The sequence below is a fragment of the Schizophyllum commune genome (assembly GCF_000143185.2).
Source record: "Schizophyllum commune H4-8 unplaced genomic scaffold SCHCOscaffold_3, whole genome shotgun sequence".
In the NCBI taxonomy this organism is placed as follows: Eukaryota; Fungi; Basidiomycota; class Agaricomycetes; order Agaricales; family Schizophyllaceae; genus Schizophyllum; species Schizophyllum commune.
In genome coordinates, this window is record NW_026089540.1 from 1,413,729 (window position 1) to 1,435,462 (window position 21,734).

Below are 21,734 nucleotides of genomic sequence, written 5' to 3' on the forward strand. Positions count from 1 at the left end.
ACTTCGAGTTGAACTTCCAAGTCGCGAACTCGTGACCTGCTGCTGAGTTGGCCACGGCGATAAGATAGGCGCCCATTATCTGCGATCTCGCTGCACTTCCCCCATCTCGTCAGCTTCCGTCTCCCCTCCACCCTCCGCGATGAACGTCCAATTCATCAACAGCCTCTCCTCCTCGGGCTCTCCGCCGCCCGCGCACACCCACGACCACGGCGCGGGCGCGCACACTCACGATCACGGAGGCGAGCACGGACACACGCATGAGCACCTCGAGAGCGCAGGTAAGGTGGTTGGGCGGGCTGTAGCGCGGCGCGTAAGGGCGAGTACTCATTGCGCCCCACCATGGCACCTACAGGGAAGTACTCCGAGCGCGACATGCCTAATTACAGCCTGCGCAACTTTGAGGAGCGCGGTTTTACGGTCGGTATTGGAGGGTGCGTGGTCATCTACTTTTGCTCCGCGCTGCGATCGCTCATCTGCGCCCCCCAGCCCCGTAGGCTCTGGCAAGACTGCGCTGGCCCTTGCGCTATGCAAGCGCCTCCGCAAGGAATACAACATCGGTGCGTCCGCCATCATCCCAGTTTCCTGATCCCTACTCATCCCCACACAATCCCTTCTTTGCCAACCCATCCTAATTTCCCCACAGCCGCCGTTACCAATGACATCTTCACGCGCGAAGACCAAGAGTTCCTCATCAAAAACAAAGCTCTCCCCGCCGAGCGCATCCTCGCCATCGAGACCGGTGGCTGCCCCCACGCCGCCATCCGCGAGGACATCTCAGCGAACATGGGCGCACTAGAAACCCTTCAGGCGAAGTTCGGCTGCCAGTTGCTCTTGGTGGAGAGCGGTGGGGACAATCTTGCGGCGAACTACTCGAGGGAGCTGGCGGATTATATCATCTATGTGATTGATGTGTCGGTGGGTACTAGAGTCAAGTCGGAGAGGAAGGCTGGCTGACGAGGGACACAGGGCGGGGACAAGATTCCTCGCAAAGGTGGCCCGGGTATCTCGCAGTCGGACTTGCTCGTTATCAACAAGGTGAATGGCTGTCTGCGAGGGTTCTCGTCCCATATTGTCACCATTCGCCAAACTCATTCCACTCGCCGCCATAGATCGATCTTGCGCCCCACGTCGGCGCATCGCTGGAGGTGATGGACCGGGACTCGAAGCTCATGCGCGGCGATGGACCGACGGTGTTCACAAGCGTGCGGGAGGATAAGGGGATTGACGACGTAGTCAGCTTGATTTTGGCGGCATGGAGGACGGCGGGCAACCCGGGTACGCCTGGCGCCGTCGGGGATGCGTAGGAAGGCAGAAAAGTGCAAAAAGGAGGGGCGATAGGCCGAATTACCCAGCGATGTACAACTTAGCTTATGTATATGTACCTTGTCATCTTCAGCACAATGGGACGGCCCGATGAATGGGATGCGAGGGAGCGACGATGTGCATTGCAAAGCGAAGTGCAGAGGTAAATCAAGTCAAGGAACTGCGCAACAGCCACCCCAGCAGCCCCGCCACAACAGCAGTCGTAGCTGCCACCGTCGTCAACTCGTACGCTTTCTCGTCCTTCCCGACCAACAACTCCGACGCCGCCTGTGCCACACTCCTCGACCTTTCCCGCTCCCTCGCCTCCCGCTCAAGCTCGATCTGCTTCAGCAGCACCGCAATCGTCTCCCTTGCCGCCACATTCTGCGCTTCCATCTTCTCGCTCACGCCCGCGATGCCCGTCGCCACAGTCCTTTCCATCTCCCTGCTCAGCTCCTCGACCTTCCGCTCGAACGTCGCTGCGAGCCGCCGGCGCTTCCACGGCTCGACCGCGATCGTCGCGAGGATGAACACGAGCAAGTTGAGCGCGAGCGCGGCTAGCTGGCCATACGTGCTCGCGCTGCGGATCTTGTCCGACCAGACCTGCTCCTCATGGTAGCGCGCGAGGATGGCCTGCATAAGCGCAGTGAACTCGCGCTCGACGGCCTCTTCGGCGGCGTCGGCCTGTGCTTTGGCGCGCAGCTCGGCCTGCTCGAAGAGATGGTCCTCGCGGACGAGCGTGGTGAAGCGGGAGACGTCGGTGTCCGTCCAGGTGGACTTGCGCTGCAGGAGGTCGTTTACTTCGCGCTGGGAGTTGGAGCGTTGGAGGACGGCGCGTTCGTACGCAAGCTTGGCGTCCCGAGCGGCTTTGCGGGCTTCGTTGATGTGGGTTTCTGAGGGGAGGTAGGTGTGTTGGTTAAGATGAAGCGGAAAAGAGACTGTGCTACGCACCTCGCGCCACGACATCCTTCTTGAGCGCGTCGATCTCCTCATAGCCAGTGACGCGGTTGAGCTCCGCGCCAAGCTGAGAGAACGTCGACTTGGATCGCGCCGTGAAGTCGTCTGCGCGGTTCCGCACGGCGATCGCGGTCTGCTCGGCGAATTCGCGCAGGCGGGTCTGCAGCTGAGCCAGGATCTCCTCTGCCTTCGACGGCATTGAAGGGTCAGAGGGAGAGTTGGAGGCTGATTCCGGATGCGAGGACGATGCGAAGTCCGAGGAAGTAGAGTGGGACTCGCGCGCGGAATCCTCAAGTGATTTCTGAGCGTCTTCAGATGCACTTGTACCGTCCGCAGGCTTGACGGGCGTCTCCTCAGGCTTCGTAGAATCATCTATAGGTGCAGACGAACGAGTCGGTGCGTCCAAGGTTATTGGCGTCGAGCTGGCATCCTCATCCGCTGGGCGTGCCTCTCCAGCTTGCCGCGCCTCATTCGTGTCCTCTGGTCGCAACCCATTATTTTCCGGTCGAGGCGGCTTCGGTGCATTCCTGAGGGCCCTCGTAGTCGAGAGCAAGCGGTGAGGCGTTCGTGGAGGGCGCCATATCGGTGGGCGCTTCACCACTGGGGTGAGCGATCTGAGCATCGGACGAATGCGGCGGGCCGGCTGCTCGACGTCCGTGTGACGGCGGCGGCAATCAAAGGACAACTTCAACATCTCGACATGGGTTGTGGGTCCCCGTTTGGCGGGTCTTGCACGACGAGAAAATGGGCTACTGTATTCAAACGAGACCACGAATCAAGCAATGTATCCAGCGGTCCAGTAACAGACGATAGAATCAGTAGTAACCTTAGCAGCCATCGCCTCTTGCCATCTTCCTTCTAATCTATCGACAGAAAGTCCCCACCCTCTTCCTCGTTCTCCTCGACCAAGATCTCTAGATAGCGGAAGAACGACGATGCAGGGAAGCCAACGACGTTGTTGTAGTCACCTTCAACCTTGCTGATGAGGAGACCGCCGTTACCCTGTAGGGAGGCACTGTTAGTCCAGGGTTCCATAGCTCGGTGACCCTTGGTGGCGGAGCAGGAGCCCTTGGAGAAATAGTAGAGCGTACCTGTACACCGAAGCCCCCTGCCTTGCCCAGTCCGTCGCCGCTGTCGACATAAGCTTTGACAAGCGCCGGAGGATTGTCCGCGAAGTGAACGAGAGTCCGCTCATCGAGAGACCTGCAAGACGTCAGCTACCGTTCGGTCATGGAGAGAACATGCGCGCACTTCATCCCGTAGCCCGGAGCCGTCAAGATGGGGTAGACTAGAATTATACTCCATCAGCTTCATCCGTATAACGGTTTAATGCAAGCTTACTGAGAACAACGCCCGTTACGACCTCACAAATGCCGCCATTCAGGTCAAGGAGCATGCGCAGATTATCCTCCTTGTCGACCGGCTTTTCCAGGATCTCTTGAGTCATGGGAGGTAAGAGTGATTCGTGTACTTGGCCGACGACTGGTGCGGCATGCGTAAGGACGACGGTGTCGGCGGCGATGACAAGGTCTGGTGGATTATCCGGGTCCTCTGCCTGATGCGTCCTGTCAACACTGTCCATGAATGGATGATATAAGTACCATTACTTACAACAAGTCGCTCGTAGACCTCAACGCCCTTATGCTGAGCAGTTGCCACCGGATACTCGTGAATATCCTCGAAGGAAGACACAGGCAGGTTCTCTTCAAACGTGGATGGTACAACCTCCGGCGAGATACCCTTCGCACTGTGTTAGACCTAGTAGAAAGACGAAAGAAAGAGCAGGTACGAAACGCGAGAGTATCTCCTTCCGCCGAGGGCTGGCGGAGGCGAGGACAACACGCTTGCCCTTCAACTTCTTGATTGAGGGCATCGGGAGAGCATGTTCCAACACAGAATCTTGGGGCGCCATAGTCGTCGCCAGTCAGATCAAGTCAGTCTAAGGGTGAGCACTGCAGAGATGACGGCAAGATGCAACTTGGTCCGCGCCGTCTCAATTGATGGGCAGCAATTGATCCTTCATCTGGATCCGTCATCATGACTCTGCGCGGCTCTGTCTTTATTCTCCTTGCTTCCTCCCTTCACCACGCTCCGCACTATGGAGGCCCCCGATCCCAATAATGTGCGCATCCTGACGACCCTTGGACACGTCGACCATGGGAAGACGACGCTCATGGATGCGCTTCTGGCCGCGAACAACATCATCTCGTCTCGTATGGCGGGAAAGATGCGCTACTTGGACAGTCGTGAGGACGAACAGGAGCGCGGGATTACGATGGAGAGCAGCGCCGTGTCGCTGAAGTTCCATGTGAAGGGGGGCGAGGGTGAGTGGACGATCGGCGAGAGAAGTATGTGCCTGCTTACGCGCCACAGGCCAACCCAACAGGACGTACATCGTCAACATGATCGACACACCGGGACATGTGGACTTCTCGTCGGAAGTTTCCATCGCCTCTCGCCTGTGCGATGGTGCACTTGTCCTGGTTGACGTCGTCGAAGGCGTTTGCACTCAAGTTCGTCCCTCGATCACTGTCCCCTCTTTATACATCACTGACGCGGGAAGTATAGACCACCGCCGTCCTCCGACAAGCATGGCAGGACCGCCTCAAGCCTATCCTTGTCATCAACAAGTTCGATCGTCTCATAACCGAGCTCAAGCTATCCCCTACCGAAGCGCACCACCACCTCACTCGCCTAGTCGAGGATGTAAACGCTGTCATGGGCTCCTTCTTTGCCGCAGACCGCATGGAGGACGACTTGCGCTGGCATGAAGAGCGCAAGCGGCGCCTCCAAGAGAAGAAGGACGCGCTCGCCGGCGAGACAGATGCAGCCGTCGAAGGCGACGAGCAGGACTACCGCGAACTCGAAGATGAGGACATCTACTTCGCGCCCGAGAAAGGGAACGTCGTCTTCGCCTCCGCAATCGACGGCTGGGGATTCCGCGTCAGCAAGTTTGCCTCGCTATACGCCGCGAAGCTCGGGTTCAGTGAGGCTGGCCTGCGTCGAGCGCTCTGGGGCGACTACTACTTCGACCCCAAGACGAAGAAGGCCATCGGCTCGAAGCACCTTGCCGGTCGACCCCTCAAGCCTATCTTCGTCAAGTTCGTTCTCGAAAACATCTGGGCTGTATACGACGCGGTCGTACTGAATCCGTAAGTGCGTCCTTGATATCATGCACTCGCCTCATATTCATTCCACAATCTATACAGCGATCCCGAGAAGACAAGCAAGATCGTCTCCGCCCTCAACCTCAAAATTCTCCCCCGCGACCTGCGTAGCAAGGATACTCGTCATTTACTATCGCTCATCTTTACGCAATGGCTTCCCCTCTCCTCTTGTATCATCCAAGCAGCCATCGATGTCGTTCCAGCCCCGCACAACGCTCAAGCTACCCGCATACCCAAGATGCTTTACCCCGACCTCCGCGAAGCCACCATCGCACCGAAGAACAAGCTCGAGGAGGACCTATACGCCGCTCGCGACGACGCCGATGCCTTCGTCGTAGCATATGTCAGCAAGATGTTTGCGGTAGCAGAAAGCGATCTTCCAGAGAACAAGAAGCGCCCAATGACGGCTGACGAAATGCGTGCCAAGGCGCGAGAGGCTCGCGAGGCCAGGCAGCAGCAAGCCGACCAGCAGCAGCAGCAGGAAGCGCAGCAACAAGCCAATGGTACCACACCCGCGCCCGAAGGTGTCGACATCCCGGCTACACCCTCCGCGACGCCAGCCGACGAGGAGAAAGATACTAAAATCGCTGCCGAAGCCATCCTCGGCTTCGCCCGCCTCTACTCCGGCTCCCTCAAAGTCGGCGCCACCATTCACTGCGTCCTGCCCAAATACAATGCTGCACTCGGTCCGCGGCATTCCGCGAACGCACGGTACCTGTCAACCACGACGGTGGAGGGCCTGTATGTGATGATGGGCCGCGAGCTGCAGGCGGTCGACGTTGTGCGAGCTGGGAACATATTCGCGATCCGTGGCTTGGAGGGGAAGGTGTTGAGAAGTGGGACGCTGTGCGCCGCGGCGGGTGGAACTCATATCGTTGACGACGAGGCGAAGATGAGGGAGTATCTTATCAATTTGGGAAGCGTCAATCGCGCTGTAGGTCTTTCTTGAATGATCCTTCGTCCTAGGCTAATCAGATTCTTCAGACTCCGCCCATCGTTCGCGTCGCACTGGAGCCTGCGATGCCCGCAGACCTGCAAAAATTGGTACACGGCTTGAAGCTCCTCAGCCAGGCGGACCCGTGCGTGGAGACCTTCCAGCAACATACGGGCGAGCATGTCATTCTCACCGCCGGAGAACTGCACCTTGAGGTACGCCTATAGGATTGGCGAGCGCGCATACATGCTGACACGCCCTCCAGCGGTGTCTCAAAGACCTTCGAGAACGATTCGCGAAGGTCGAGATACAGGCCTCAAAACCCATCGTACCCTTCCGAGAGACCGCCGTCAAGGCCCCGGACATGGCACCGCCAAAAACACCAAACGCACCGCGCGGCACTATCCGCGGCAGTTCCGCTCACGACGTCGTCACCTTCACCATCCGCGCCGCACCTCTGCCCAAGCCCATCCTCGACTTCGTTCAGGACAACATCTCCGTCATAAAAAAGATGGACTTCAAGGCCGAGTCCGCTGGCGGCCAACAGGAGAACGGTCAAAGCACTGCCGAAGCGGACGCGGAACTGGAGCTCGATGTCGAGGTAGACGTCCAGGGCGAGGTGGCTAGGAAGGCAACTGTGCGGCCCGAGCAGTTTTGGGACGCGTTGAAGGAAGTCTGCACGAAGGTTGGTGGGGAGTGGGCGAGCATGCCTGAGCGGGTATGGGCTTTTGGGCCGCAAAGAGCGGGTGGGTGTGTTCTGGTAGACACGCGGCCGGATAGCAAGCGATCGTGAGTTCCCTCGTTTCGCGGCGATGTAGCGGGGAACCTGATAATCTGCAGCCTCAAGCGCCGCCTCGATCGCGGGCAAAGTCGTGGACAAGACATAGACCTATCCGGCGAAGCGGACAAGCGGATCGAGGCACTCGACAATCACATCGAGACTGGCTTTCAGCTGGCGACGTTCCAAGGTCCTTTGTGTGCTGAACCGGTCGAAGGCCTAGCGTACTTCGTGGAGAGTGTGGAAGTCGATAAGGAGGCCCTTGAGCGCGAGATAGGTGAGGAGCCCCGTCGACACCATCGCCGTTGACTGATGACATCCACAGAGCAAAACCGGATGGCGCAGCTGGTAGGCAGTGTGATCACTGGCGTGCGCGATGCCTGCCGCAATGGGCTGCTCGACTGGTCGCCTCGGCTGCTGCTAGCGATGTACTCCTGTGATATCCAGTGCTCGAGTGCGTTGTGCCCCTACTCTTTCCGAATGCATAACTCATCGTATCTCAGCGGATGTACTTGGCAAGGTTTATGGCGTCGTCGCGAAACGCCGCGGACGCATCGTCGCCGAAGAGATGAAGGAGGGCACGTCCTTCTTCACCGTCACCGCTTTAATCCCCGTCGCAGAGAGTTTCGGGTTCGCCGATGGTATGCCCATTCTTCAGTCGCCTTTTCGCTCTTACCGATCGACCCCAAGACATCCGCAAACGCACCTCCGGCGCAGCCAGCCCGCAGCTTATCTTCAGCGGCTACGAGCTCCTTGACCAGGATCCCTTCTGGGTCCCGAAGACTGAGGAAGAGCTCGAGGACCTTGGCGAGAAGGCCGATCGGTCGAACATTGCCAAAGCGTATATGGACAGCGTCCGCGACCGGAAAGGCATGTTTGTCGACAGGAAGATCGTTGAGTTCGCAGAGAAGCAAAGGACGCTAAAGCGCTAAGTGGGGGAGGTAAACTTGGAGCAGGGTCGTGTATGTAATATCATGTGTACGCAGCTGGGCGAACCAGGCGCCACTGGCGTGGAGGGCATCAATTGATCCTCGCCTCGATATCCCCTACGGAATACGATACCGCAATCACCGAATCATGGCTACTGTAGGCAGAGGCTAAAAAGAAAGAAGCATCGCCTGAAAGGCGAAAGGATCCAAAGATTGTACCGCAGCATATTGTGAGGCCCCATCCCGGATGCCCCTAGTAAAAGGCGAGGGGCATGTTTGTTGAACGGGACCTCTGCTGCTTGCCGGTAGAAAGACCGTGCAGCAGGTCATTGTCAGATTTTTGGCATTTAATTTGACGCGGAGGGTGAACAAATGGCAGATGAGAGCGGGAACTCTTGAGGATCTGTCAGAGGGATATATCTATTCAATCCGAGTCGAAGTTCCATTCAGACTCATAGAAGTAGCTTCATGATAGGAGAATGAGAGCATAGGCTCTAGGAGACGCCACCACTTCGAAGTAAATGGTGCCCGGGCTTTGCCGGCAATCCATGCCAACTCTTCCAGGACTCCCATATACCTACGACGCTTGCCTCTTCAACCAGCCCTCATGTCGACGAAATTTCATTCACATCTCATGAGCTTCGCAACCTGTGGCACGACAGCGGCCTGAAGCTATCGGAACATCATATCCTGAGGCAGAGTAGATTCACGGGCACCCCTCTAGCCACGGCCCGCGTCGACCCATTGTCAAGCTACCTGATGACAAAGGGCGGAGGCCTTTGAGCTAGGTAAGCGCACAGCTGTTGCGGGAAAGGTCATGGTACTGAAACCAGCATAGCCCGAGCACTCACGCCGGTGAGAATAGGAGCCGTTCGCATCGGACGAAGATAGAAGAGCGTCCACTCTCCAAAGACACGCTCGTGTCTGTGCTTCTCATTACAAGCTGCTTCGCCTCTTGCTCAGATGCCAACTTCATCGAAGCATCTTCTGCGCATATTTTCAACAAATCGCTGGCCCTACAAGGGAACGTATCCCGACTGGGCGCGGATGCGTCTGGCTACATAGCCACACGTTCGGTTTTGACCTCGTCCTTTGACGTCGATCTGACACTCGCCGGGCACTGCTACGACTGCATGGCTTCCGCTTTGCGGTTTCCATACGCTGAATACTTCTCAGGCTGTGAGCAGAAACACCTCGGTAGGTAGCGAAGCGTTTTCGGTCTTTACGCTGACATGTTCTCTCATGTTCTTCGCTGCCTTCACGCAGTCGGAAGAATGGGCAGTGTCGCGTTGCCTTGGAGTCCTCAAGTGACGGGCCCTCGGCACATGATTCCTTTCTGACCTCAATAGACGTCTGCGTAGCGGTGCGGCACAAGGAACGCATCCGCTGAGCTGTCAGTGCGGGATCGAATGAAACGACGGCGACAGGTCCCCGCTCGCCACACCCGACGACGCCTGAATTGACGCCCGCTTCCCATTGGCCTTCCCGAGCCGGAACAAGGTGAGGCGGGAGCGGCAGAATGCCGGGACCCGCCTCGAGATCAGGTATAAATACGTGGGTGCCAAACTCATCTGAACTCCCCACAGTACTCCCTCGACTTCCGTCCAGTACTTATCACCACCTCACCCTTTTCTACACATCCCTCGCCATGAAGTTCGCTCTCGTCGCCTCTGCCCTCTCCGCCGCGGTCGCCTTCGCCGCTCCCGCTGAGCAAGTCTGTGAGAACGGCGGCAACTGCTACGCCGCGGTCCACGGCTGGGGCGGATACATCCAGTACGAGAAGTACCAGGGCAACCTCATGGAGGCCTGCCGCAACGACCAGAACGCCATCGGCGGCACCGGCAACCTCTGGGGCACGAAGGCTTGCGTAGCCGTCGCCACGAGCAGCACAAAGATTGGCGTAAGTCGTCTCGCATACTATATCTCGTCCATCAAGTCGGTGTCTAATGCGCGCTACTTCAGCCCGAGACCGTCCAGGGCCTCGCGAGCTGTGGCAACCAGAACCTCACCTGCACGTGGGAGGAGCCGAACCTCGACTACAACGTGAGCAGTCCTTTCTACTCGAAGTGCTGCAGTTTACTTACTCCCTTGACCTGCAGCTCTACGCCAGCATCGTCGGTGACTGCGCCTGGGAGCCCAACGGCTGCCCCATTACGCAGCAGAACTACATCGACTTCATCTACGCCACCTTGAGCGAGATCGGCTCCGGCGACTGGCCCAGGTTTGTCGGGTGTCTCTCCCTATGTCTTTTCCAAAGCTGACACCCTGCGTAGCAGCACCGACGCTCTGCTCACCGATGGCTGGAACTCTCTCCTCGACTGGACCAAGACCGGCGACACCATCCCCTACACCAACTTCAACGACTACCTCCACTATGCGTGATCGCATGCGCTGTGTAACCAGCTGTCCGATGCCTAGCATGCGCCTTATAACTCGACGATCCTTGATACCAACGGACTCTGCGGATTTGTTGTAGTACACTACGGGACTTTTTCGTTGTCTATCGGTGTAGTACTCTATTATACCACTCGGCTACGTATTTAATAAGCCTCATAATGGTTCATTTGCACGATGGATTTTGCAGCCATGTAGGCTTGCCCTCTTATGGGCATGCCCAGCGAGTCGAGGTATGTCCCTGAGGTCCATAGGCTGACCATGTCCCACTGTAAACGTCTCCGTCTGATTTCCCTGTCCACTCCAGCTTCTAGTTCCGAACTCCTCAACTGGAGATTAACTTTGACACGGTGGCCAAAAACACCTTGTAGATACTGCACGACAGGCTCCGCGGCTACGATATCCTGTAGGGGGGGCGTAACTGTGATGACCATGCGACGGTTCTTCACAACATTGAGTGCTTCAATCTTGGGTAAGACGGTAGCGTCGAGTGCGAGTGTTATGGTCTTGAGTTCAGGACAATGCCTTGCGATGGTTCCCAGTGTAGCGAGCGAGCAGGAGGGTTGTGCATTGCTGGGGTCGTCGAAGAACCGCGGACGCATCGTAAGGCTTTGCAGCCTAGGCCAGGATTGCCCAATCAACTGCCACTCTGCTTCCGTTATATGTACGCCGCAGAAGAGAGAGAAACGGACGTTCCGCAAATTCCGAAAAGCCATGAGAGGCGCGATGGGCGCGAACGAGATTGGCCAGCGGCTTGACGGGTCGTTTAACGCCAAACGGATCCTCCTCAAGGTGACGGGGGTGCAGTACTGCTTGACATGCGCTGTGAAGAGGGCGAGAGACTCGGGAGTTTCGGGATCGTCAGAGAAAACCTCGATGTTGGTCATCCTGCGCTTTTGCCGGCTTTTTAGAAGTATTGCGGCATCGAAGAACGACAAACTTCTGAGCTCAAGAGATCTCAGCGCAGGGAATGCATGGTCCGGGTACGTAGGCTGACGCCCATGCCATTGTTCAGGGCGGCAGAACCAGACACGAAGATGCTCCAGACCAGACAAGCGCGCGAGAGCTTCCATGAGCTCTGGACGACGCCCAAAAGGCAGGTCCAAGCGCACCCACGAGAGGTTTCCGCAGCAGGAGATGCATTGAACGATAGAGGTGAGCGCCTTTCCGTGGTGAGAGCCATTGTTGAGAACGTGCAAAGCGGCATGGGGAGCTTGAATTACAAGGCTTTCGAGTCGGGAGAATAAAGGCAGGATATCGAAGAGCTTTGGCGCGTCAACGAGGGTCAGCGTTTGCAGCGTTTGCGGGATGATAGCGCGGAGAAAAATCAGATGAGCGGCCGCGAGACCGTTCAGCGGCCCCAGCTCGTTGGAAGCCTTCCACATATCGATAGTGAGGGAGCGAAGGGACGGAAACAATGTGGTCGGCGGGGGATATTGCATGACTCTGCGTTGAATGGTGCGTGTCACGTCGTTCAAGCGAATTTCCTTGACCAGTAGCGATAGCCGTAACACCGGCGTCCAGTGCTCGACTGTGAGTGGGGGATCGTCCTCCTGTTCCCAATGACAAAGAGATTAGGGTTTAGGTCATGCACGCAGAGAATGTGGCTCACATAAAGCGACCCCTCGAGGGTGGTAATTTCCATACCTACAAGACTCAATTAGCCACTTCGACTGCATCTGTATATACGCGAGCCACATACCGTTCCAAGTGCCTTCGGGCATGAGTGCGAGCAGAGGCCCCAAGCCGTTGATAGACTCCCAGAGTATAACGTTGGCAGGGATATACCAGGATCTGCAGGTCAGCGCAAGTCGCGCCAGGTCTTTCTTGCGCAGACCGGCATCGCGACATATGGCATCCTTCAGCTCCAAGGGTAGGCGAAGAGACGGGGGAAGACTGTGAGGAGATATCTGCATGAGGCCAGAAGGTCAAGGACGTGCAGAAGAACGTAAAATGAGCGCTGAGAGCGAGTCGTGATGATGGGGGCTGATGATGCGCCAAATGAACGTTGGAAATGAGCTGCGAGGACAGAGCCCTCCTTGGACGCGCTGTTATAAAGGGCGAGAAGAGAACTCACGTGATGCATGGTCGTGGCATATCTTTTGTTTCTATTGTTTTGATAGCCTCTGCTATGACCGTATTTTGGATATTCCTGACGGCACCAATGTTCGCACGACTGCTCAGACCTGTTGCAAGACCTCCGCACACAAAACAATCAGCAGCTACCCGCAATCATTCGTCTTCGATAAAGTCAGACAGGCTAGCGAAAACCGAGCCTGGTCGAATAAACAACGCGCAAAGGAATCCACACCGATTCTTGACCATCCAATCGAGGACGCCGGATACAACAGCGTCGTGCAGCCAGTGTGTTAGAATCTGAATAACTCAGCTCGTGTATGGTACGCGACTGATAATATAAATACCTGAATAACTGTACACAATGAGTAAGTAACGTTGAACGTGTAAGGAGGGGAGCAGCCACTCACCTCAGCTCGTGTATGGTACGCGACTGAGGTGAGGTGGCGCGGGGCGCGTCCTTAAAGGGCGCGCCCTTGTCTAATCTAAAATGAAGTCCTTTGAGCGTCATCGCCGCTCTATCTTATCGCGCCTCTTCCGCGATTCCAACACTCCTCCTCGGCGATGAGTGCGAGGATTCCTTCAGCTCTCCTCCTCAGGTAGATTGGTCCTCTCTACGACTCCGAGCTGCGTCCGGAGCTTCTCGAATGCCGGTATCGGTAGGGCTTTTGTGAAGATGTCGGCCGTATTCTCCGTGCCGGGTACGTGCTCGTACACCACCGTCCCGTCGTTGACCTTTTCCCTCGAGTAGTGGTACTTGATATCGAGGTGTCGGGTTTTGTGATGGTTGAAGGTGGTGTCGTCGCCTGTGAGTTGCTCGGCTGCGGTGTTATCGATGCGGATCGGAGTCGCTGATTTTTGCGGTAGGCCGATGGCGTTGAGTATGGCGCGAAGCCATACTGCCTCCTTCGCGGACTCGTATGCCGCGATGTACTCCGATACGCAGGATGAGTCGGATACGGTCGCCTGCTTCTTCGACTTCCACGAGACTACACCCTGCCCGAGGCTGAAGCAGTAGCCGCCCACGGAGCGACGATCATCGGGATCCTTGGCCCAATCGGCATCGGTGTATCCTACGAGCCGGGCGGTGTGCTTCCCGCCAAGGACGAGCTTATACTCGCGAGTTCGTTTGAGGTAGCGAAGTACGTGCTTCGCAGCCTGCCAGTGCGCCTCTCCCCAGCAGTTGTTGAATTTGCTGAGCTGATTAACTGCATAGGTGATATCTGGGCGTGTGCCGATGGAGATGTACATGAGCGAGCCGGTAAGCTGCCTGTACGGCCGCGTAGCTGCCACTTGCCGCTCCTCCTCAGTTTGAGGCGAGCTCGCTTTGGTGAGCACCGTGTTAGGCTCGAGCGGGGTACGTGCCGGGTTGCAGTCTTTCATGCCGAATTGCTCAAGAACTCGGTCAATCAGGGCGGTTTTCGAGAGGGCGACGGTGCGGGTGGAGCGGTCGCGCTCGACCTTGATGCCGACGACAAAGTCGAGTGGCCCGGAGGTTATCTTCCACTTCGACCGTAGCTGTGCGGTGAACAGGGCCTTCTCGGTGTCGTTGCTCGAGGTCGAGGCGATGTCGTCAACGTGTATGGCGCAGAGGGTTGTGCCGGATGCAGAAGTGCGGTAGTACATGCAGTACTCGACCGGGAGGCGCGTGAAGCCGAATTCGGCCATGCTCTCGTTCAGCGTCTGGTACCACATCCGGCCTCCCTGCTTCATGCCATACAGAGGGCGCTGTAGTGCCCACACCCAGTCTGCATGACCCTCCTCCTCAAATCCGATGGGCTGCTCCATGTAGCATTCCCCATCGAGTTCGCCATAGAGGTACGCGCCCGTGACGTCGTGCTGATCCCCAGTCCAGTCAAGTGCCGCGCTGACGTGGGCGAGGATACGGAAGGACTCCATGCGTGCCGTTGGTGAGGTAGTCTCTCCGTAGTCCTTCCCGGGTATGCTTTGATCTCCGCGGTAGCAGTAGCGGGCCTTGTAGCGGGTTACCCGGCCCTCTGCGTCGCGCTTGCGACGCAAGGTCATCTTGCCTTTGACAACGCGCCGTCCGCGGGGGACCTCCGAGCGAGGGATGAGCTTGAAGACACCGAGATTCTTGATATTCGAAATCTCGTCGTGTATCGCCTGGCGCCACTGGTCGCTTTCGTCCGAGGCGAGCGCCTCGCGGACGGACTTGGGGTCGTCCGGAAATTCCAAGTTGTCCTCGATGGCGTCGAACGCGCTGGTTTCGGCCATTGCGGCGTTGAGTGCTCGATTCAGTTCCTCCGGGACGGGAGGTGTCTGTGGGTGAGTCTCCTCTCGCTGGGCATGCTGTGCAGCCCTGGCCTCCGCGCGTCGCTCACCGGACTCCCTAGCTTCCCGTGTCGCCCTTGCCACCGGGTCATCGTACGGCACCCCTGCATTATCAGCTGCTTTCGAAGTCAGTGGGCGCGGTCGTGTGGAGCGCCGAGGAGGTGGTGGAATGGGGGTAGGGGCAGGAGGTATAGTGGGCGCGGGAGGCTGTTGTTCGCAAGGGGCCGGAGGCGTTGTGGGTGGTGCCTGTTGCTCACCAGCGGTGGGAAGGAGCCCGGTGTTGTCATTCGGGGGGTCGGCGGCGGTCGGTGCAGGCGTACCACCCTGGCGACTGGCCTCCTCTATGATCGCCTCGGGCCAGGTTGGCGCTGTTGGTTCCCCACTGGGCTCTTCAGCCTTGCCGAGCTGTAGGCCAGGCATCACGAAATCCCCGCGGGAATGGTGTACTGAAGACAAGCAGAGATCTACGGCGGATCCAGAGGATCATCCCGAGCTTCCGCTGATCTTCGCTCACCTGCGCTCACCTGCGCAGATCTTCGTAGATACCCGTTCGATTGTGGTGTAGGGCGTATATCGTCGTATTTGCAGCATACTGTAACTGTCCGGCAAAGATATTCTCGTAAGTTCGTCATAGTCTCGTCTGTCCCTAGCCACCACCTGCGAGACCAGCTTCCTGCGCAAGCTCTGCAGTCACACATTAATGAAAGCAACAGCAGAATAGTCATTAATTACGAGGCTGGAGTACGATACGGACTACGCAAAGCTGGCTAGACAAGGGTGGAGATATCGATGGTGGCGACAGCAGAAGGGGAAATCAGTAAGATCAGCGATAGAGTAGATGGTGAGAACTCGATAGCATGGACAAGCGGCGACAAAAAATGAATGGACAGGAATATAACATGCGAAGCAACGGTAAGAGGGAGTTAACAATGCGCAGAGGTCTCGTCACTTGGGTTGTCGGCATTGGCTCGCATTTGGAAGCGAGACAGGAGGTCCTGAGCGGCACTATCGTGGACGGGCCGGTGGTGCTCAATGTACGCTTTCCTGTAAACGTGTGAGCTAGGCCGACATAAACAGAAAGAACCTACTGGTTCCACCACGCAAGGAGGGCGTTACGATCAGATACACCAAGACCCTCACAGATCTCCAGGATCAACCGATACATACGGCCGTACTGGTAGCCATTCGTGGGAGATCCTTGACCCATGGATGTCTGCGACGACAGGCAGAAGTGTACCTTCGTACGTGTCAGCTACGGAGCTCTTTGAGAATCAGCGTGCTCACCAAGACTGCACAATAAGCAATGGCTGGGATTGAGACCGTCGTAATGCCGTGCCGCTTGCCGTTCGTATCCGTGCGACCCGAGCTTTCGCTCTGGACAGCCGACGTGGGGCCAGTGAAGATGTGCTTGTAGCACTGATGTCCACGCAACGTGTCAGGCAGTGAACGGGATCGACTGACGGTATAACACACCTTCACGAGGAGCTCATGCTTGAGGAAGCCGACCGTATCATCCTCTTCATTGGCAAAGAGAAGGCGACACAGCGCATCGGGAGAGCAGTCGATTTCGTGGTTCAAGCACTTGATTCGTGTACTGCGTCAGACGGTGAGCAGCCGTCATCGGTATGGGGCTCATCACTTACTCTTCGTTCCAAACTTGACGGACGGGCGAAAGGAGTTTTCCCGTTTTCTCGTGCGAGAACCCGGCCTTGGACTTCTTTGTGGGCAGCGGTGGAACCCAATCACACACCCAGTCGCGCAACGCTGCCTTGCAGCTCTTCACGTCGTCGCCGCGAGCCCCCTTGCGTCCTTGGTTGATCTATCCAGATTGACTTAGCCATCCAAAAGCACCGAGCGTGTGAGCGCACCGAGCGACTGATTGCGCGCAAGGTATTGCCACGACGGGGCTCAGCTTGCATGTTGATCTCGTTGAGATGGTCAATGACATCGGGGGCGGTTTGCGCAAGCCGGAGGAACGCATTGTAAAGGAGATTATCCCTGAGCATACGTTAGTTTGACAGCAGACGATAGCGTGAGTGTACAAGACGCACTCTAATGAGAAGAGGGCGGGATCATGGTTCGGGTCGCGTGCCATCCCAACCCGAATGACGTCCAGTGGTGGGACCCACATCTCGCAGTCGCGGCCGAAGATACGACCCAGGTCCTTGTACCTGTTGTGTGTCTTGCTGTCAAGTTTGAAGCGCTTTCTATAGTGATATGAGGCATACAGTCATCAAGGGATGACGAGGTAGTACGCACGGGTCCAGTATCTCTGCTTCGCTGCTAGATGCGGAGGCAGACCTCACGCGTTTTCCTGACCCCGATGTGCGGTCATTAGACCTGTTCTCCTCCGCCTCGTCTTGACGAGGACGACGTGGCGTCCGAGACCGGCTTCGAGACCTTGAAGCCCGACGTTGTTCGCCTTGTGAGCGACTCGAATGAGGGCTTCCTGAGCTATTCGCCCGTCTGCGCTCCGAGGTGGACCGGCTTGGGCTGGATGAACGATGCTGGGGCCGAGAGGACCTCGAAGATGGCATATTACTTTGCTGCAGGGTACGTCCAGATAGGCGAAAAGAAAGAAACAGAGAGGAGTAAATTAGAAAGAAGGGTGATGAACGTCGGGACAGATGGAAAAGAGAGAACGCGCCAAGCAGTTTCAACGTGTTTGGCGCAAGGACACGGTCATGTGATTGGTATTGGTCCTTGTTTGACCTAGGTTGAAATTCCAAGACAACTTCATTGCTCGTCATCTGTATCTACAGGTTGATCCGAATCTACACTACACAAGGAGTCGAGCTCATGCTCTTCTTCTGCCCTATCCACGCAGCCAGGCGAGTCATCCACAGTGATATTTGCATTCAGCTCATGTGGAAAGGTCGGGGGATTGAGATGGCCAATACCTACGCCGAGGTAGCGCATCATCATGTCACGGTCCACAAATCTGTGAAGAGAACATGTCAAACGAAGACATTTAAATCTTATCAGCAACGTACCTTCCAACATAATAGCTCGCCCAGTCACCCTCCGAAGAGTCCCTGTACAGTGAAGGACCAAGTAATTCACGCGTGCGGCCACGGTGAAACACAGGCATAAGGTGACATCCTCGAATAACTTCGCTGGGATCAACGAAGCCAAAAGCCGAAGGCCCATCAAGATATTGTAATCGCTCTAGTCGCATCTTCGTTGGACCACTCTGTCCGTGGTCAATCAACGAAAACCAGCGCACCCAGAGGAATTCCACGCGGCGGGGCTCCGGTGAGAGGGTAGGGTGGGAAATGCGAGCATGGAAAACCTTCAAGACCCGAGCATATGCGAAGGGATGGGGTCGAATATCGGAGGTGTTGTATACCATGACGTCGCGGTGGCCGAGAAAGTCGTCGTCAGGCGGCCGACCGGATACCGCTGGTACATGAATGAGGTCCTGGTCGCGCCGAATGTCATACGTCGTGTAGTTGACAGCGAGTGTGGCATGCGGGAAGACGCGATCATTCTGTATGACAACCTGAGCGAGCTGAAGGTCGTTATATGCTGGAGGATCGCTGGCGTGATTGTAGTTTTCGAGTCGTGCGAGTAGATGCTCCCTTAGCTTGCGCATAAAGGACTGTAGCTGAGTAAGCACAAGGAATACATCACGAAGAGAAACAACAGTACCTGAAATGCGGGATCCTTGCCATTGGCAGTCAGCCACGACGCGAGATAGAGACGCTCTCCCGACTCGTCTGCTGCGATGTGGTGATGCTCGCGCAGATCCTTGGTATCAACGCCCGGATCGGAGCCGACTGTAGCCCCCGTCGACTTGCGGATAGAGTCGTCCGTGCCCTTCTCCGAGAGTGCGCTCAATTCCTCGTGCATCCTGTCGTGTACGCGCTCGCGTGTCTCTGCCTTGACCAGCTGAGGCACAAAATTCACGTTGCCTGTGCGCGCGCGTCTCTTCTTCACGACACGGTGCTCCAGTTCCCCCTGTATTGTCATTAGAACCACACACTCCGTAGCCGTAGTTTAACTCACTGTTTTAGTACTGAAATGTTCCAATGACCCGTACTGACGTATAGCCTCTGTGTAGTCGCCAAGAAAGTGCAGCTTGATCATGCCGAGGCTGAAGGTCTTCGGGCGCCTGCCCCGCGAGGCCGTTGCTGGAGCCAATGATTCTCCAGCTACGCCACTGGCTGTTGCCGTAGCAGCACGTCGCGCCTCTGCGCGCTTGCGCTTCCCAAGCTCCTTCTCGGTCTCCCGCGTCTCGAAATGGGAGCAAGTGACATCAGCGAAGTAACGGAGCGCTTTGCCAAGCTCGGTCGTCAAATCATCGAGAATACGAACAGTCGAGGAAGTGTGCACGCGGAGCGACGCGAGAGCATTCCAATAGTTCATGATGTATAGCAGGTCCAGGATAGACTTCTCGTCCTCGGTGGGGAGGAGGCCTTCGAGGCAGGGGATGATGCAAAGTAGAATGTCCTCGTAATCGCGCGCAGCCATGCGGGAGAGCTCAGAGACATTCCGGGCAAAGCGTCTGATCTTGTCGCGGCCAAAAGTTGGCATTTGACGAAAGCTAAAAGTCGTGAGCTTGAAGTCCAGTGATCGAAGCGAGAAACTCACCGTGAATTAAACTCCCTGACCTTGTTAGCAGGTAACGTCTCCAGGATGCGGACAATGTGGACGAGGAGGGCCTTCCACACGCCAAGATCGAACTCGTGCATCTTGTCTGGCACGAGCATCGAGAAGACATTCAGACGGCGGGCGGTAAGCTCCGATTGTGAGAAAGCGTTCTAATGACACGTCTGTTAAGAGCACTACTACAGGCCATCGGTGAAGCTTCTTACCTGGATGGGAACATACGACTCCGGCTTGAGCTTCTGCTCGACTCGGTCGCTGTTTACGACGTAGCCATTGGCGAGGTCTTCACGTGCACTTCGGACCTTCTCTTGCCTTTGCTGGTTGTCCTTCCGTGCAAGATCCCGACGTGCCGCGCGGTCTTCGGGCGTTCCGAGCTCACGAATCGCATGTTTGGCGGTCGTGCATCGAGTGCAGGGGCAGATTCCCATGTCCCGAGTCGTAGCTATGAGGACTCTGCAAAACAAGGTCAAGTTTGTCCTGGCAAGTACCAGCTCAGATGACGTACTTTTCTGGGTAGTCAGCGGAATACGTGAAAATGCGCGGGTAGATGCGCCGCGTGACGCCGTCCATACACTTGAGGATGATGCCGTGCGTGTAGGCCTCCAGAAATTCCTTGTCCAGTATGAGATGCCAGACGCCATGAAAGAGCTCGCGTCGACAATGTGCGAGTAGATGAGGTGTCGCATGGACATTATTTTTCGCCAGGAAGTCCTCAAATGAGTCATCTAGCTATTCGTGGCATTATTAAGTAAGCGACGTTGTGGTCGGGGTCAGAATAGAGCTCACCATGGGGAAATACACAAAGTGATGAGCAGCGCGCGCCGACGGCCTGCTCCGCATGTACATGGATTGGTTGCCAACAAATGCGTAGCCAGGCCAAAGTTTCGAGTTGCCGAACTGCGCTGTATGTGTCGCATCGGACCAGAACATGTAAGCAAAGACGGCACGGGGGAGATCATCATCGTCGCCTTCTCGTGGAAGTGCCAGGACGTCCCGCTCGGCATCGCGGAATGCACGAGAAGCATAGAGCTCTCCCATAACCTCCTCCTCCTCGAAGTCTTCGTACGGGGGTGTCCAGTGCTCCACGAAGGGCTGCCAGTGGAAATCCTTTGACGCGGGATCTTCCTCGACAATGGTGGACATGATGTGCACAAGTGAGCGCGTTCGGACATGTTTGAGCTCGTACTGTAGCGTCGGCCTGCCAGGAGTGGAGAGATGAAAGCGCTGAGCATTCATGGCGTCCTGACGGCGTTGTTGTTTGACATGCTTCGTGTCCTTGTAGCCGGTCGGTATATCAATTGTCACCGAATTGTCGCCCCACCCGGATCCCCCGAGCGGCGACTGTACATCTTCAGCGAGGAGACGGTCGATCTTCACGAAGTCGACATCCCGAAGGTCGTCACGGTTGAAGCGAGGATCGAGGATAACCTTCTGCAATTCTTGACGTTCATGGAGGGTCTTCTTCTCGCTGCCCTTCTCGTGCCAACGTCCGATGAGGAATGCACTGATGTTCGGATAAGGGTAGATGATGTCCTTCACGGCCCGCCGCATGCGCCGTGGTCGAGGGGCAGGTACATCAGTACAGCGGTCGAGTGGAAGTTCGGCGTCTGGGATACGACCAACAGGCCGTCTTCGGTAAGTTCTGGAAAGGCCGAAGGCATTGGGGAGGGTGCGAATCTTCTCGTGTACGTGCAGAATGACCTGCGGAAGCGACTTTGAGGATGAAGGCAGGACATGCTCGGCTTCGTCGATTCGCTGGTTCGTCGCAGCGTCCAGACGATGGAATAGTCGGCTAGGACCTTCAGGAAGTACATCATCAAGAGCCCGACGAAGGGCTGCTGAAGGTCGCCATTGACGCCGTGCGCGAGGTGCTTCGGGAGCTTCTGAAGGGAGACGTGCAGGGGCAGCTTGGTGAGGTTCAGGAGAAGGGGGGTGCGAGGGTGATGCAGCTTGGGGAGATCCGGGGGAAGGGGGACCTGTCTGAGGCGCCATAAGAGAGATCTAAGGCTTTTATTAGCTGCGAATGAGTGTCACGCCGCTACACACCTCATTCAGCTCTGCGTTCCCCTCAGTTCCACTAGCCGAGAGTGATCGACGCACATTTGGCTGTGGGGAGCGTCAGCCGAGGCAGATGAAAAGGGCAGAAGTGACGGACCTGGTCTGACCCTCTGCGCGAGCCACCCAAATGATCGTTGGGGATATTGTGCGTTCGCCCGCTAGCCGATGTGCTGGAAGAGTCCAGCCGCGGGCGCTTCTTGAAGGTAAGAGATTGCTTGAGCGCCTGCAGGTTTCTG

General features: G+C 56.7%; 12 protein-coding genes across 12 annotated transcripts; 4 read left to right on the forward strand and 8 right to left on the reverse strand.

The window, feature by feature from the left end:
• The first annotated feature begins 82 nt into the window (after window positions 1–82).
• Window positions 83–1,423, forward strand: SCHCODRAFT_02614761 (urease accessory protein UreG). The gene is made up of 6 exons (XM_050344675.1): window positions 83–278; window positions 353–431; window positions 487–557; window positions 644–915; window positions 967–1,035; window positions 1,110–1,423. The coding sequence occupies exons 1-6, from the start codon at window positions 140–142 to the stop codon at window positions 1,302–1,304; spliced, it is 825 nt and encodes a 274-aa protein (XP_050201617.1). The 5' UTR covers window positions 83–139; the 3' UTR covers window positions 1,305–1,423.
• Window positions 1,424–1,426: 3 nt separating this feature from the next.
• On the reverse strand, window positions 1,427–2,878 carry SCHCODRAFT_02568865 (uncharacterized protein). The gene is made up of 2 exons (XM_003034310.2): window positions 2,254–2,878; window positions 1,427–2,195 (listed from the first exon to the last, which is right to left on the reverse strand). The coding sequence occupies exons 1-2, from the start codon at window positions 2,456–2,458 to the stop codon at window positions 1,471–1,473; spliced, it is 930 nt and encodes a 309-aa protein (XP_003034356.1). The 5' UTR covers window positions 2,459–2,878; the 3' UTR covers window positions 1,427–1,470.
• Window positions 2,879–3,117: 239 nt separating this feature from the next.
• On the reverse strand, window positions 3,118–4,171 carry SCHCODRAFT_02491044 (Maf/Ham1; the record flags this gene model as incomplete). Its single annotated transcript, XM_003034311.1, has 6 exons — window positions 3,118–3,261; window positions 3,351–3,462; window positions 3,511–3,547; window positions 3,628–3,814; window positions 3,871–3,999; window positions 4,049–4,171. 6 exons carry the CDS (start codon window positions 4,169–4,171, stop codon window positions 3,118–3,120), a joined length of 732 nt encoding a protein of 243 aa, XP_003034357.1.
• Window positions 4,172–4,262: 91 nt separating this feature from the next.
• Window positions 4,263–8,289, forward strand: SCHCODRAFT_02614768 (P-loop containing nucleoside triphosphate hydrolase protein). The gene is made up of 10 exons (XM_050344676.1): window positions 4,263–4,583; window positions 4,633–4,772; window positions 4,828–5,411; window positions 5,469–6,360; window positions 6,411–6,575; window positions 6,626–7,149; window positions 7,201–7,415; window positions 7,464–7,592; window positions 7,642–7,779; window positions 7,829–8,289. The coding sequence occupies exons 1-10, from the start codon at window positions 4,358–4,360 to the stop codon at window positions 8,068–8,070; spliced, it is 3,255 nt and encodes a 1,084-aa protein (XP_050201618.1). The 5' UTR covers window positions 4,263–4,357; the 3' UTR covers window positions 8,071–8,289.
• Window positions 8,290–9,715: 1,426 nt separating this feature from the next.
• Window positions 9,716–10,449, forward strand: SCHCODRAFT_02697838 (uncharacterized protein; the record flags this gene model as incomplete). Its single annotated transcript, XM_003033736.2, has 4 exons — window positions 9,716–9,967; window positions 10,030–10,110; window positions 10,167–10,288; window positions 10,341–10,449. 4 exons carry the CDS (start codon window positions 9,716–9,718, stop codon window positions 10,447–10,449), a joined length of 564 nt encoding a protein of 187 aa, XP_003033782.1.
• A 158-nt stretch (window positions 10,450–10,607) lies between these two features.
• SCHCODRAFT_02685390 (uncharacterized protein) lies at window positions 10,608–12,377 on the reverse strand (the record flags this gene model as incomplete). The annotated part of the gene is made up of 3 exons (XM_003034312.2): window positions 10,608–12,014; window positions 12,074–12,108; window positions 12,164–12,377. 3 exons carry the CDS (start codon window positions 12,375–12,377, stop codon window positions 10,608–10,610), a joined length of 1,656 nt encoding a protein of 551 aa, XP_003034358.1.
• Window positions 12,378–13,028: 651 nt separating this feature from the next.
• On the reverse strand, window positions 13,029–13,454 carry SCHCODRAFT_02614775 (uncharacterized protein). Its single transcript, XM_050344677.1, has 3 exons — window positions 13,405–13,454; window positions 13,289–13,345; window positions 13,029–13,238 (listed from the first exon to the last, which is right to left on the reverse strand). The coding sequence occupies exons 1-3, from the start codon at window positions 13,433–13,435 to the stop codon at window positions 13,120–13,122; spliced, it is 207 nt and encodes a 68-aa protein (XP_050201619.1). The 5' UTR covers window positions 13,436–13,454; the 3' UTR covers window positions 13,029–13,119.
• A 1,434-nt stretch (window positions 13,455–14,888) lies between these two features.
• SCHCODRAFT_01291440 (uncharacterized protein) lies at window positions 14,889–15,657 on the forward strand. The gene has a single exon (XM_050341387.1). The coding sequence runs from the start codon at window positions 14,999–15,001 to the stop codon at window positions 15,392–15,394; it is 396 nt and encodes a 131-aa protein (XP_050201620.1). The 5' UTR covers window positions 14,889–14,998; the 3' UTR covers window positions 15,395–15,657.
• SCHCODRAFT_02614781 (uncharacterized protein) lies at window positions 15,370–17,450 on the reverse strand. The gene is made up of 8 exons (XM_050344678.1): window positions 17,089–17,450; window positions 16,881–17,036; window positions 16,698–16,827; window positions 16,473–16,648; window positions 16,303–16,423; window positions 16,114–16,245; window positions 15,918–16,066; window positions 15,370–15,873 (listed from the first exon to the last, which is right to left on the reverse strand). The coding sequence occupies exons 1-8, from the start codon at window positions 17,364–17,366 to the stop codon at window positions 15,753–15,755; spliced, it is 1,263 nt and encodes a 420-aa protein (XP_050201621.1). The 5' UTR covers window positions 17,367–17,450; the 3' UTR covers window positions 15,370–15,752.
• Window positions 17,451–17,555: 105 nt separating this feature from the next.
• On the reverse strand, window positions 17,556–19,703 carry SCHCODRAFT_01150321 (uncharacterized protein). Its single transcript, XM_003034313.2, has 6 exons — window positions 19,647–19,703; window positions 19,423–19,592; window positions 18,838–19,375; window positions 18,481–18,789; window positions 17,823–18,430; window positions 17,556–17,770 (listed from the first exon to the last, which is right to left on the reverse strand). Exons 2-6 carry the CDS (start codon window positions 19,539–19,541, stop codon window positions 17,566–17,568), a joined length of 1,779 nt encoding a protein of 592 aa, XP_003034359.1. The 5' UTR covers window positions 19,542–19,592; window positions 19,647–19,703; the 3' UTR covers window positions 17,556–17,565.
• On the reverse strand, window positions 19,620–20,583 carry SCHCODRAFT_02664227 (uncharacterized protein; the record flags this gene model as incomplete). The annotated part of the gene is made up of 3 exons (XM_050346534.1): window positions 19,620–19,893; window positions 19,946–20,169; window positions 20,227–20,583. The coding sequence occupies 3 exons, from the start codon at window positions 20,581–20,583 to the stop codon at window positions 19,620–19,622; spliced, it is 855 nt and encodes a 284-aa protein (XP_050201622.1).
• A 78-nt stretch (window positions 20,584–20,661) lies between these two features.
• Window positions 20,662–21,405, reverse strand: SCHCODRAFT_02473045 (uncharacterized protein; the record flags this gene model as incomplete). The annotated part of the gene is made up of 1 exon (XM_050342713.1): window positions 20,662–21,405. A coding segment is annotated over one exon (744 nt), but the record flags the coding sequence as incomplete, so codon positions are not given.
• Between the last annotated feature and the right edge of the window lie 329 nt (window positions 21,406–21,734).

Excerpts from the sequence above, each read along its gene's own strand:
- SCHCODRAFT_02614761 (XM_050344675.1), top strand. The coding sequence starts at position 140 with ATGAACGTCCAATTCATCAACAGCCTCTCCTCCTCGGGCTCTCCGCCG. Across the intron at positions 916-966 it reads TCTATGTGATTGATGTGTCG|GGCGGGGACAAGATTCCTCG; the intron begins GTGGGTACTAGA and ends CGAGGGACACAG. Across the intron at positions 1,036-1,109 it reads ACTTGCTCGTTATCAACAAG|ATCGATCTTGCGCCCCACGT; the intron begins GTGAATGGCTGT and ends TCGCCGCCATAG.
- SCHCODRAFT_02568865 (XM_003034310.2), bottom strand. The coding sequence starts at position 2,458 with ATGCCGTCGAAGGCAGAGGAGATCCTGGCTCAGCTGCAGACCCGCCTG. Across the intron at positions 2,196-2,253 it reads GAAGGATGTCGTGGCGCGAG|AAACCCACATCAACGAAGCC; the intron begins GTGCGTAGCACA and ends ACCTCCCCTCAG.
- SCHCODRAFT_02614768 (XM_050344676.1), top strand. The coding sequence starts at position 4,358 with ATGGAGGCCCCCGATCCCAATAATGTGCGCATCCTGACGACCCTTGGA. Across the intron at positions 5,412-5,468 it reads GACGCGGTCGTACTGAATCC|CGATCCCGAGAAGACAAGCA; the intron begins GTAAGTGCGTCC and ends CAATCTATACAG. Across the intron at positions 6,361-6,410 it reads TGGGAAGCGTCAATCGCGCT|ACTCCGCCCATCGTTCGCGT; the intron begins GTAGGTCTTTCT and ends CAGATTCTTCAG.
- SCHCODRAFT_02614775 (XM_050344677.1), bottom strand. The coding sequence starts at position 13,435 with ATGGCTTCGCGCCATACTCAACGCCATCGGC. Across the intron at positions 13,346-13,404 it reads CCATACTCAACGCCATCGGC|AGGCGACGACACCACCTTCA; the intron begins CTACCGCAAAAA and ends CGAGCAACTCAC. Across the intron at positions 13,239-13,288 it reads CACCTCGATATCAAGTACCA|CCGGCACGGAGAATACGGCC; the intron begins CTACTCGAGGGA and ends ACGAGCACGTAC.
- SCHCODRAFT_01291440 (XM_050341387.1), top strand. The coding sequence starts at position 14,999 with ATGGGGGTAGGGGCAGGAGGTATAGTGGGCGCGGGAGGCTGTTGTTCG.
- SCHCODRAFT_02614781 (XM_050344678.1), bottom strand. The coding sequence starts at position 17,366 with ATGCCATCTTCGAGGTCCTCTCGGCCCCAGCATCGTTCATCCAGCCCA. Across the intron at positions 16,067-16,113 it reads TTGCTTATTGTGCAGTCTTG|GTACACTTCTGCCTGTCGTC; the intron begins GTGAGCACGCTG and ends ACACGTACGAAG. Across the intron at positions 15,874-15,917 it reads CTCCTTGCGTGGTGGAACCA|GAAAGCGTACATTGAGCACC; the intron begins GTAGGTTCTTTC and ends ACACGTTTACAG.
- SCHCODRAFT_01150321 (XM_003034313.2), bottom strand. The coding sequence starts at position 19,541 with ATGCTCGTGCCAGACAAGATGCACGAGTTCGATCTTGGCGTGTGGAAG. Across the intron at positions 18,790-18,837 it reads AACATTTCAGTACTAAAACA|GGGGAACTGGAGCACCGTGT; the intron begins GTGAGTTAAACT and ends ATGACAATACAG. Across the intron at positions 18,431-18,480 it reads GCAAGGATCCCGCATTTCAG|TCCTTTATGCGCAAGCTAAG; the intron begins GTACTGTTGTTT and ends ACTCAGCTACAG.